This window comes from Miscanthus floridulus, chromosome 2 (assembly GCF_019320115.1).
Source record: "Miscanthus floridulus cultivar M001 chromosome 2, ASM1932011v1, whole genome shotgun sequence".
NCBI lineage: Eukaryota > Viridiplantae > Streptophyta > Magnoliopsida > Poales > Poaceae > Miscanthus > Miscanthus floridulus.
The window spans coordinates 136,972,262-136,984,745 of record NC_089581.1 but is presented as its reverse complement, the minus strand read 5'-3'; the positions used below and the strand labels follow the sequence as shown (position 1 = coordinate 136,984,745).

The 12,484-nt window shown below is 40.9% G+C and overlaps 1 protein-coding gene and 1 non-coding gene across 2 annotated transcripts; both read right to left on the bottom strand.

Annotated features, from left to right (window-relative positions):
- Positions 1 to 2,511: 2,511 nt before the first annotated feature.
- LOC136541133 (U5 spliceosomal RNA) lies at positions 2,512 to 2,629 on the bottom strand. The gene has a single exon (XR_010780229.1). It is a non-coding gene; the product is annotated as a U5 spliceosomal RNA (small nuclear RNA).
- A 4,010-nt stretch (positions 2,630 to 6,639) lies between these two features.
- Positions 6,640 to 7,344, bottom strand: LOC136539804 (heavy metal-associated isoprenylated plant protein 12-like). Its single transcript, XM_066531788.1, has 3 exons — positions 7,330 to 7,344; positions 7,104 to 7,179; positions 6,640 to 6,974 (listed from the first exon to the last, which is right to left on the bottom strand). The coding sequence occupies exons 1-3, from the start codon at positions 7,342 to 7,344 to the stop codon at positions 6,640 to 6,642; spliced, it is 426 nt and encodes a 141-aa protein (XP_066387885.1).
- Positions 7,345 to 12,484: the final 5,140 nt, after the last annotated feature.

Genomic DNA, 12,484 nt, shown 5'->3' with positions numbered 1-12,484 from the left:
AGTAACCCAACTATCGTAAATATGTATTGATATTATGGTAAATTAGTATATAAAATTATAGTAAATGGAGGTGGCTACAGAATAACTTATTTTATAGCCGGCTACTGAATAGCCTCTCCCTATATATATATATATATATATATATATATATATATATATATATATATATATATATATATATATATATATATATATATATATATATACTCTGCAGCCGGTTACAGAATAACTTATTCTGTAGTCACTTTTAAGTTATGATAATTATTATACTAATTTACATGATTATAGTAACTTCTTACTAAGTGATTTACTATAATGTCATGATAAATATCTCCATGTGTTATAGTAATATAATTATCGTAAATATGTATTGATATGTATTGACGTTATCATAAATTAATATATAGAATTATCGTAAATAGAGCTGGCTACATAATAACTTATTTTATAGCTGGCTACTAAATATACTCTCTCTCTCTCTATATATATATATATATATATATATATATATATATATATATATATATATATAAAGAGAGAGAGAGAGAGAGAGTTCTCTATACTCCCGGAATTAGTTACTCCCACCGAGAGTATATACTAATACTAGCTTGTCAAAAAATATGCACGCATACTAGCAAGTATGTGTACATACCAGCGTCTGCAAATTATACGGTCAATAATATATATAATATACGCGAACGTACCATCTTATCAAAACAGGATGTATTTGTCAAAATAATAGAATAGTATGTACACATACTCCCTGGTAGCGAAAAGCAGCGACGGAGCCAGCGGTGGGGCTGGGGGGCTCTAGCCCCCCTACCGATTCCGGGCACGTGGAGCCTCCCTAAGCCTTCTTTTAAAATTTTATGCATATATGTATTAGGTAGGAGGGACTAAGGTTAAGAGAAGATAAAAAAATCTTTATTCTTTTGTTTAACCTCTCCTAAATTTTTGTCATGCTTCACGAAAAGTATATACATATACACTCCAAGTCATTGTATGAATGCATACGTCCTAAAAACCGGAATGTGCACATATATACATATACACTCCAGCGTATAGATCCGCTTTGTGCGTTAATAGTTATCCGGCCAGGTGCACCTCACATGGTTTAGAGGAAGGAGTAACTACTCTTATGGAGTAGAAAATTTTTTCCATAGATTACACGCATAAAAAACCAGTTCTCAGGTAAGTTTGTACCAATTTATGTTCACAATAACAATCAGAAAACTTAGAAGTGTCTCAACGCAGATCGTGTAAGACGGACCTGCTCAAAGCACCTGAGCATGCACTCATGCAGTGGCAGTTGCATCTGTTCGGTTGGTATTAAAGCCGGCTGATAAGTCAGATGAAGCTGTTTTGTTATGAGAGAAAATACTGTAGATTATAGCTGATAAGTTCAAGCGAGCAGGCCCTTCAGATTTATTAAGTTTGATTATATAAAGTTCTTCCTCCGTCTAAAAAAATATACATCTGGTTTCTCAGAAAGTCAAATTTATTAAGTTTGATTATATCAATGGAAAGTAATATTAATACTTATATCTCTACATATAATTATTATGAAAATATATTTTACTATTAATCTAATAACATTTATTGTGCATCATAAATGGTACTGTTTATATATATATATATATATATATATATATATATATATATATATATATATATATATATATATATATATATGATTAAACTTAAAAGAGTTTTGACTTCTCCAAAAACAATGTGTATTTTGGGGTGACGGAGAGGTAGGGGCTAGTTAAATAATGGTTGTAGTGTAGATTTTGTAACCACGTAATTAGTTGTAAACATGTACTCCCTCAGTCCACAAAAAGGATGTAATTGTGTAATTTGTGCAAGTCAAATTAGATTAGTTTTGACTAAGTTTATAGAGACTACGAAAATATATTCATAACGAGTTTAATGATACTAAATTTGTGCCATAAACGTTATTAGCTTTTATACAATTTTGGTCAAATTTCAAATTACTTGACTACTCGAAAAGTGAGAATTGTATACCTTTATGGGCAGAGAGAGTACGCATTATTCTTCAAACCATGAGACAATGATAAACATAAATTAATTCATTATTTTCATGCATGTAAAGCAACCCATGTTTTCGCTTATCTTTCATCCTACAAACGAAACAGAAAAAAAAAATGAATAGACGTCTCAAGTTAGCTTAATCAGACGGATTAACAAAAAATACTTGGGTGGGTCACATGAAACGCTTTATTTTATTCCAATAGTAAGCTTATGCTGCTAAGTGCAAATCGCAGTGCAATTTTTAAATAAAACTTATCTTCTGTAAATCTTTGATGAGTTGTAATTAAAACACATATACAAGGATGAACTCCAATCTTATTTTAACTATTTTATTTTAGTTTTTTAAGATGGGATGACACAAATCTGTTAAATTGTTGGCCCAATTCACAAAACTTGTATTGAATTGTTGGGCTCCTCATAGAGGTAGAACCCTCAAAAAAAAATAGGCGTATGCTGCTTATTGTAGCGGACACACACGGTAAAAAAAATAGGCGTATGCTGCTTATTGTAGCGGACACACACCGTATTCTTTAGTAAAAGGCGAAAGAATAGTTCGCTCTGTGCCCACTGCGCAGTTGCGTGCTTTTCCGTGGAGCTCCTGGTCCTCTTAAATAGCAGTGCTCCCTGCTGCCAGTGGCTTCAGCAAGCGGTTTGGGACTAAAGGCGCAAGCGCCGGCCGTGCCGCGCGCTGTCTACGGTAACGGGCCAGTGGCCGAACTGCAAATCAAGGCCTGCGCCGTGGATTTCCATTTCTTGCAGGGCAGAGTCGGACGCAGTGATGATGCCCACTGGCCCAGAGGACTGCGTGGCCTAGGAAGCCGCTTGCTGTCCGGCCCAAACAAGTGGTGTGAACTGAGGCGCAGGGGCGCCGGCGCTGCCGCCTGCCGGTGTCGCCCGCCTGCCCAATTTCAATGAAAAAAAAAATGTACATTACCTTCCTTAACTTTCGTAAAAATGAGGACCGAGCAGGGCTCGGTTGGCTAGCTGCGCCGACATGCGAGCAGTCCACCCGAGTTTGATCCTTGATCGACTCGCGTGCCTCACCGTTGCCCAGGATTTCTGCCTCTCGCACGTGATGCCACTGTGGGATTGTGACGTGCTCGTCGCCTACGAAATCAGTGGATTTCGGTGATATCAAGAATGACGCGGTCTTCAGATCTAGGTGTAGTTATAGGTTTGTTTGTACACGGATGGTGTGTGTAGTGTACGTGTGTTGAGTGGGTGTGCGTGTGTACGAACAGATGCTACAGCTATATCCAGATGAGAGCAATAAAAAAACTTTCACAAAAGTCCGTTTTTCCTCCTTAAACTGTAAAACCAGGCAAAACACCTCCCTCAACTTTTAAAACCGTTCATCTTACCTCCCTAGCCCTATTATAAGCAATTTTGAAGATGGTTTTGTCTTATTTATTTATTTATTTTAGCTGAATCTTTGAAAAATCATAGTAAATCACAGAAAAATTATAAAATAAAAAATCTAATTTTTTTGACTCCACGTGAGTAGATCTACACCGTGAATATATAATATGGTATGCTTTAGTATAAAGTGGCTTTAGATCTATGCATTTATGTAATTAAATGGAATAATTCATAGTTGTAGTTTCTATGGTCCAATTATGATGAAATTTTTATGATGGACTAATTATTGTATACTTAAACTGTAGTGAAAATTTCATACTCATTGGATCATGTATAACTTAGTTATAGATTTTATTTAGGTTTATGCTTGTTAAATATAAATAAATCTATAACTAAGTTATACATGATCGAATGAGTATGAAATTTTTACTATAGTTCAATCATACAATAATTAGCCCACCATAAAATTTTCATCATAATTGGACCATAGAAACTGCAGCTATGAATTATTCCAATTAATTACATAAAAGCATAGATTTAAAGCCACAGCAAAAACTTTGTATTAAAATATACCATATTATATATTTACTGTATAGATCTACTCAGGTGGAGTCCAATAGAATTGGATTTCCATTTTATGATTTTTCTATGATTTACTATGCTTTTTCAAATATTCAGTCGAAATAAATAAAAAAGAAAAAAACAAAACAACATTCAAAACTGCTTATAACAGGGCTAGGGAGGTAAGATGAATGGTTTTAAAAGTTGAGGGGACGTTTTGTCTAATTTTGAAGTTTAGGGAGGAAAAATAGACTTTCGTGAAAATTGAAGAAGGTAATGTAGACATTTTCCATGTCAATTCGTGGATCGTTCATTGGATTGGTCCTCGTTTCCACGCTTTCCCTCAACCTCAACCTCCGCTGATTCCGAACAGGTCAAGGCTTCCATAAACAACCCCTTTTTTATCTCACCATGAACAACTTTTTTCAGCCAGAGTGTCCGGTGCAACGAAACGAAATTTGTTTGCTCAAAAGAGTATATGCTCGTGTCCCAGTTTCTAAAAATGCCTCGTCAACTTTACATATTTGACTAATGAACGAAGTAGACTCTCTCAATACACAATTTTATTTTACTATTTTATAGGCTATACTCGAATATGATGTTTTGATCAAATGTGATATGTGAACCATACAGCCATTCGAGTGAGGAGAAGAGGACAGGCCTAGTGAATATACGCTCCCTCCATTCTCTTCTATATGACGCACACATATATCAAGAAATAATTATTTACTGGCCCGTTCGCGTGCCCTTAAATCTGACTTATCCGCTTCTTTTTTCATCCGGAACAGTGTTTTCTTCTCACAAATTCCTCCAGATTCATCCAGATTTCTCCAGATTCCTCCAAAATTCCTCCAAGCGAACGTGGCCACTATGAATACTAACACTCTCTCCGTTCCAAATTATAAGACATTTTCAGGGTATTTTTGAACATTGTTTGTACTATATGTATGTAGTATCTAGATGCATAGAAAAAACTATGTATCTAAAAAAAATCCTCGTTAGGAGGCCTCGCCCCCCCCCCCCCCCCTATCGTAACGCTGCATCGCCATAGCCCTGCACCTCGCCCTTTCCATCCTTAATGAAAAGCCTCTCCCATCTAAATCCTCCAGCGCAGCACCAGCTCCACATCGCCACTCCTCAGTCCTTCCTACAGTGGCGGCGAGCTCCTCACGATGACATGACATATATATACCACTAATTTTGAGAAAGAGGAGTATTGGAGAAGGACAAGAAAATGCTTGGTGACTAAATTTGGACGAGAACGACGGAGGGCAGGAAACGATGGACGAAGCTAGAGGGCATTTTAGGTATAAATAAAAGCAGGCCTGTTTGGAGCTTTAAAGTTTAGAGCTAAAGTCTTCAAACAGGTGGTTTAAAATTAACACTAAACTTTAGCCCACCTCACATTAGCTCAAAATTGATTATAAAGTGCTCTAAAGTTTTTAGAACTTTAAAGTTTAGAGAAAGAGTTCCAAACAAGGCCTAATTGCTTGGCTCTTTAATATTAGGTAAAGATAGAGCAGAGATAGATATTAAAACTCGGAGCGACTCAAAAAAACTCTTTATATTCTTCCTAATTTATAGAAATCGAGATTTTTATGAAAAATATCCTCCTACAACCTCTTTAAATGGATCTCTAAATATAAACATCATCTGTTTCGGATTTCTCGCTAGCCAAAGATAAAAAAATGAGAATGACTCTTTAGGGTGTGCACAAGATATAAAAAAACTGTTAGAAGTTACAAAGATATGAAAAATGGTTTTTACTCAATTTTTTTTTAAATTGATAATTTAGAGAGTAAATTTTAGAAAAAGACCGTTCAGATGCTCTCAATGAATCGCGGAAGCAGTGAGCCACAATCGGGAGTCGATACACACTTTCAGCTGAGTACGACCGCGATGGATTCTGGGCTGGAGGTTAGCGATACCCTCACATGATCACACACAGACGAACTAAGGTCGTCGGCCAATAATCATCTCAGCAAGTCATGACGTCATCAACTCTTTTTATTTTTTTGATGTAATCATCAACTCATACTCATCATACGTAGACTGAATGGTTGCTTGTCTTTGCGCTTTGGTAATATCTTCGTTCTCAGATTCGTTTTTGACAAATTAAGCGAACAACTAGCTCTATTCGACTAAAGATATTGCCACGAACGTCGCTATCTAGAGCTGTTCCACAAGGAACTAAACTCGTCGGCCAATCATCACTTAGGTCATTAGGTGTACAGCATGCGTGTCGTCCTCATGTCCCATTGATCGTCAGTTGAATGGATGATGAACTGTGCAAAGGCCAACCTTCTTTGTTTTCATCTCTATACTAGTGTAAAGGGGGAACAAAAAGGACAAAAGCTCACCTTTTCAACAAAAGCTTTAAACCATGTCCGATGGCTTTGCTGAAAAGTCATGACTAAAAGTCGCTAATTTATTGTGCGAGAAGTTTGTTCGCTAAATTAGTATGGCTTAAAAGAGAAGCCAACATGACCAAAGTCGAATATATATGCATTGATTCATCATATATTGAATGCCATTTGATCTTTGAAGACGCATGTACCAGAACCGACAAAATAATGCACCAGTGCCGCAACATTGCAAGTACTCCTACAGAGCTAGCTGAATGAACCTTTTGATTGATCCTTCAGAGAAGAAGCTAGCTCTGGATCGTCAGAGGATGACGCATCCGTTGCCCGCGGCCTGCTCCTCGTAGCACACCACGGCACCGGGGAAAGGATGCGCGTGCGCCGGGACCAGAACTGGTGGTGGACGGCAGGCGCTGCAGCCGGTGCAGCACGGCGGCGGCGGCTTCTTGGCCTCCTGGTCGGCGGCGGGTTTCTTGGCGGCCTCGTCAGGCTTCTTGTTGTCCGGCTGCTTCTCCGGGCCGACGCTGAGGACGCGCGCCTCGAACCTGGCCTTGCGCAGCGCCTTGGCCACGCGCACCACGTCCACCTCCCCCACCACCGTCAGCGTCCCCTCCCCGTCCACCGCCACCGACTTCACCCCTAAGACACCGCTCACGCACAGCCAACCAATGCAGCATTGGTTAGGTTACCCCGCCGGCCGCCATTGCAGCTAACAATCACAAGCAATGCAAATTCATGTGCATGTAAAGCATATGTGATAGTTGATACCCTGGAACTTGGCGACGGTGCTCATGGCTTTGGCCTTGCAGCCATCGCCGACGACGTCCACCTTCAGCACAATCTTCTGCAATAATCAAAAGACCCAGAAGAAATATTACTGGACAATGCAGAGCTAGCAATGCTTTAGTTACAAGAACAAAATGTGGCTTTATTTGCGTTGGATTAGATGCGGTGGAAGAGGGCGCCGATCGAGGAGTACTAGCTGATGACAAACCTTGGAGTCCGGCATGGCGACAGAGGAGGAATCGATCCACCGGGTACCCCAACGGAAGAAGAAGAATATGGAGAGCTAGGGAGGCGTGTTGTTCTTTTTCAATTAGTTGGGCTCCCCCATTGGTGGTGAAGACAGCTGGGTTATTATATGACGGTTAGGAGATACTCCGATCCTCTCGTCATATGACAATTAGCCGTCATTCATCAGACATGCCGAGAATTGCAAAATGATTTTCCTCCGATCCTCTCGTCTGGTTGCAGCGCGTACAGTCATGATTGCGCAAAGGTCAACGACCAACGCCGCATCAGGAGATGCACTCCGCAGCTTGATTGGGTGACTATGACAAATCAAATGAGCTTTCATTATCTATTAATTTCTCATATTTTACATGTGTGAGAAACCACAGATTAGTGGAATTTTAGTAACAATGATATGGTTTAATTTGGACTGGTGATACTTCTTCAGGAAGTCTCACGGTGGCATTTTGATCGTTCTTTTGCAGCTTGTTTGGATACAGGAGTACGAATGAATTTCGGGGTAAGCAGTTCTGTTGTTACTTGTTAGATGAAGAGGAAGGGCGTGTTCTTTTCTATAGTCCCAAGACAGAGACTAAGGGTTGTTTGGACGTAGAATTAAAGTTTAAGAGGTGATATATCGGCTGTTATCGGAGGTGTCACATCGATGAGGTGAACTTATTGGATTATGTATAACTTAGTTTTAAATTTATAAATAATCCAATGAGGTGCAAACAATAATTATCCCACCACACAAAAACATAGATGCTACAACAAAAAAATTGTGTACCGTATTATATGTTTACTGTATAAGAGCTCAACAAAATTAAATTTTCTATTTTATAATTTTTCTATAATTTTTCAAAAATTCAGTCAAAATAAATAAAAAGACAAAACCATCTATAAAAACCGCTTATAACCGGTTTTAGATTTCAACTTCCACAAAAGTTATGACTAGATGGGCTGACTTTATTTGTTTAGATGGGCTGACACATAAATTTACATTGAATTGTTGGGCTCCTCCTCACATGGCCTAAAGGCGCAAGCGCCGGCCGTGCCTTATTGCAGGCCAGAGTCAGGCGCAGTGATGATGCCCACTGGCCCAGAGGACTGCATGGCCTAGGAAGACGCTTGCTGTCCGGCCCAAACAAATGCTGTGAATTGAGGCGCAGGGGCGCCGGCGCTGCCGCCTGCCGGTCTCGCCCGCCTGCCCAAATTCAATGGAAAAAAATCTACGTTACCTTCTTTAACTTTTGCAAAAGTCCGATTGTCGGGTTCATAAACCCGGGGTCCCTCGAGGACCGGCTTCCACGCCAGGGCTCGGCCCAAGAGGATGGCCTTTTTCTCTTCTGGACCGGCCCGAGAGTCTAAATTCAATAGACTAGAGCACTCGCTTCAGGCCTTGGCCGCCTTCGGCCCATCTTTCCGACCGGAGCACTAGCTCAGGCTCAGGCCAACTCCGAACGGCCTCTCCGATCGGAGCACTAGCGTCAGGCCCCGGTCGCCTTCGCACGGCCTCCACTCGGAAAGCCTGACCCGAGGACCACCTCCGACTCCGACCCCGTGTCTCCGATCGGGGTTCCTAGAAAACCCTACCCATCGCTATTCTCCGACTGGCACGCCAGAACTGACTGGGGCCATCCGACCGGGGACGCTCTCTCGGAAGAAACCAGAAGGCATGCGAAGGAAGGCAAGATGGGGCTCGTAAGTCAAACCACGACACCAGGGACCATACCCTGCGAGGCAGTACTTTACAACCGCCCTGCCACAAACAGTATTGTAGGCGCCAACATTTACCTCTACAGTATTGTAGGCGCCATAATTCACCGTACCAGGTGAACGTGGTAAAGTGAAAGCTCTAGTTTGGTTTTGGTGAATTGATGAAACCTTAAGTGCTAACCTAGTTTATCAAGTGATCATGAGATAGGTAGCCCACCTCAAGTGGAGAAGCTAATAAAGATCATAATATGACAATGGTGATGGCATGGCGATGATCAAGGGCTTAAACTTGAAAAAAAGAAAGAGAAAAACAAAAAACTCAAGACAAAGGTATAATTTATAGGAGCTATTTTGTTTTGATGATCAAGACACTTAGAGAGTGTGATCACATTTAGGTTTGATAGCCGTACTATTAAGAGGGATAAAATTCATATCGGAATGCGGTTATCAAAGTGCCACTAGATGCTCTAACTCATTGCATATGCATTTAGGATCTAGTGGAGTGCTAACACTCTTGAAAATGTTTGTGAAAATATGCTAACACATGTGCACAAGGTGATACACTTGGTGGTTAGCACACTTGAGCAAGGGTGAAGAGAATGGAGGAGATGCCAGCGTCGGTCAAGTGATCGGACGCTGGATCCAAAAGCACCGGACGTTGACTGCCTGCGTTCGGTCATGCTGACTAGCGCTACAGTGGCTAGGGTTTACCACCGGACGCTGGGCTCTGTCTGGTCGAGGTGGACCGGACGCGTCCGGTCGAGGAAAACCGATTTTTGACCCTTACTGTACTCGACCGGACGCTGAGGCTCCAACGTCTGGTTAGTTTTGCCGGAGCGTCTGGTCAGCTTCATAGCCGTTGAAATCTGACGAACAGCGTTTGAAGCTAGTGACACATGGCATCCATCAGTGGACCGGACGCTGAGTCCAGGGTCCGGTCAGTTTGACTGGAGCATCCGGTCAGAGCGCAGTGTGCCCAATGAAGGGGTACAACGGCTTTATTTCGTGGGGGCTTCTATTTAAGCTCCATGGCCAGCTGTGGCTCATATCTTTGGCCATTTTTCATTGACATAGCAACCTTATGAGCCTAGCCAAAGTCCTCCCACTCATCTCCATCATTGATTCATCATCATAGTGAGATTGGGAGTGAATCCAAGTGCATTGCTTGAGTGTTTGCATATAGAGGCACTTGGTGTTCATGTTTTGCTATGGATTTCACTTGTTACTCTTGGTGGTTGCTACCACCTAAACGGCTTGGAGCAGCAAGGATCGTCGAGCAGAGGTGGTGATTGTCTCCGGCTCCGATCGTGGTGATTGTGAGGGGTTCTTGATTTTTCCCCGATAGAGCGCCAAAAGATACTCTAGTGGATTGCTCGTGGCTTGTGTGATCCTCATCTTGTGTTGATTGTACGGCACCCTATTGAGGGTTTGGCATGGGAAGCCAATTAGCGCGTGAACCTTCAAGTGAGTGAATCGCCACAACGAGGAGTAGCTTGCCGGCAAGCAAGTGAACCTCGGTAAAAATTATTGTGTTCATCCTTTGATTTCGAGGTGATTGGTCTTCATTGTTATTCATCCTTGTGATTGATTGGTTCACTCCTCAACATGGTGGTATAACTATCTTGATCACTCTCTTTACTTTACCGCAAACTAGTTGACAAGCTCTTTAGTGTAGCTAGTTGTGAGAGCTTGCTTGGTTGGTTGGTGTGGCTATTTAGTTAGCCTTTGAGAGCACACTAACATAGGGTAGTGTCATACCTCTTATGTGAATCAACACTATCTAAACTAGAATTGTTGTAGGTGGCTTACTTTTTGAGTAGCTTAGCGCAACACTTGCTTCACCTCATAATTGTCTAACCTTTTATTAAGTATTGTTGTAGAAATTTTTATTAGGCTATTCACCCCCCTCTAGCCATTAGGACCTTTCAAGTGGTATCGGAGCCAAGGTCACCGTTATTTGAGGCTTAACAACCTTCGGTGTTAAAATAGCTCAAATCAACAACACCAAGAAGCCACCCCAATTTGATGGCACAAATTATCCTTATTGGAAGTCAAAGATGACCACACATATCAAGTCAATCAATAGAAAGGTGTGGAAGGTGGTAGAAATCAAAATTGAGATTGGTGATCCAGAGAATCCCACCGTGACCGAAGAAGTACTTCTCCAAAACAATGACATTGCTCTAAGCGCTATTCATGATGTAATTGATGAGAGAACATTTGAGCAAATCAAGAATATTGAGATGGCTCATAAGGCTTGGAAGAAGTTGGAAGAATCATTTGAGGGCACTCAAGCCGTGAAGGGTGTAAAGGCATACATCCTCAAAGAAAAGTTTGCAAGCTTCAAAATGAAGGAGGATGAGAGTATGCCAGAGATGTTTTATAGGCTTCAAGTGCTTATCAATGATCTCAAAGAACTTGGAGAAGAGGTGAAGGACAAGAACTTCTCCCACAAGTTCTTGAGATGCTTACCTTCAAGATTTGGCACATTGGTCACTATTCTAGTAAGGAGTGGTTTGGACACCATGACACCAAACCAAGTATTGGGAGACATCATGACCGATGATACATATAGAGATGAAGATGAGAAGGAAGAAAATAAGGAGAAGAAAGATGAGAAGAAGAAGAGCGTGGCATTCAAAGCCACATCATCCAAGGGCAAAGCAAAGCAAGAAACATTAAGTGAAGAAGATGAATCATGTGATGATGATGATGATGAGAAGATGGCTCTATTTGTCAAGAGATTTGGCAAGTTCATGGTGAAGAAGGGCTATCACGCTAGAAGAAAGAAGTCTTCATCCAAGAATAAAGAAGAGTCAAGAAGGTGCTTCAAGTGTGGAAGCAAAGATCATCTTGTTGCTCAATGCCCATACAATAGTGACAATGATGATGACAACAAGAAGAACAAGAAGAAGGACAAGAAGGAAAAAGAAAGAGAAGAAGGACAAGATGGCCTTCAAGAAGAAGAAGGGTGGTTCATATGTAGTCACTTAGGATAGTGATGCTTCCTCAAGTGATGATGATGATGATAGTGATGATCACAAGGCCACCAAGAAGAAGGTTCTTGCAAGCATTGCTATCAATGAGAAGCCTTCTCTCTTCAAATCTTCATCATGCTTCATGGCTAAGGCCACTAAGGTACAATCTTGTGATGATGAAAGTGATGAAGAACATGATGATGATAATGAATATGAAAATGAAAATGATAGTGGTAGTGATGATGATGAACCTACTAAGGATAAATTATTTGACATGCTAGAAGATGCTAAAGAACACTTTGACATTAAGAGAAGGAAATGCAAGAGCTTGAATAAGGAGGTAAAAGCCCTTAAGCAAGCCTTTGATGAGCTCAATGCATCTCATGAGAGGCTAGAGGAAGCTAATGAGAAGCTTGGCAAAGCTCATAAAAAGCTTGAAAAGGC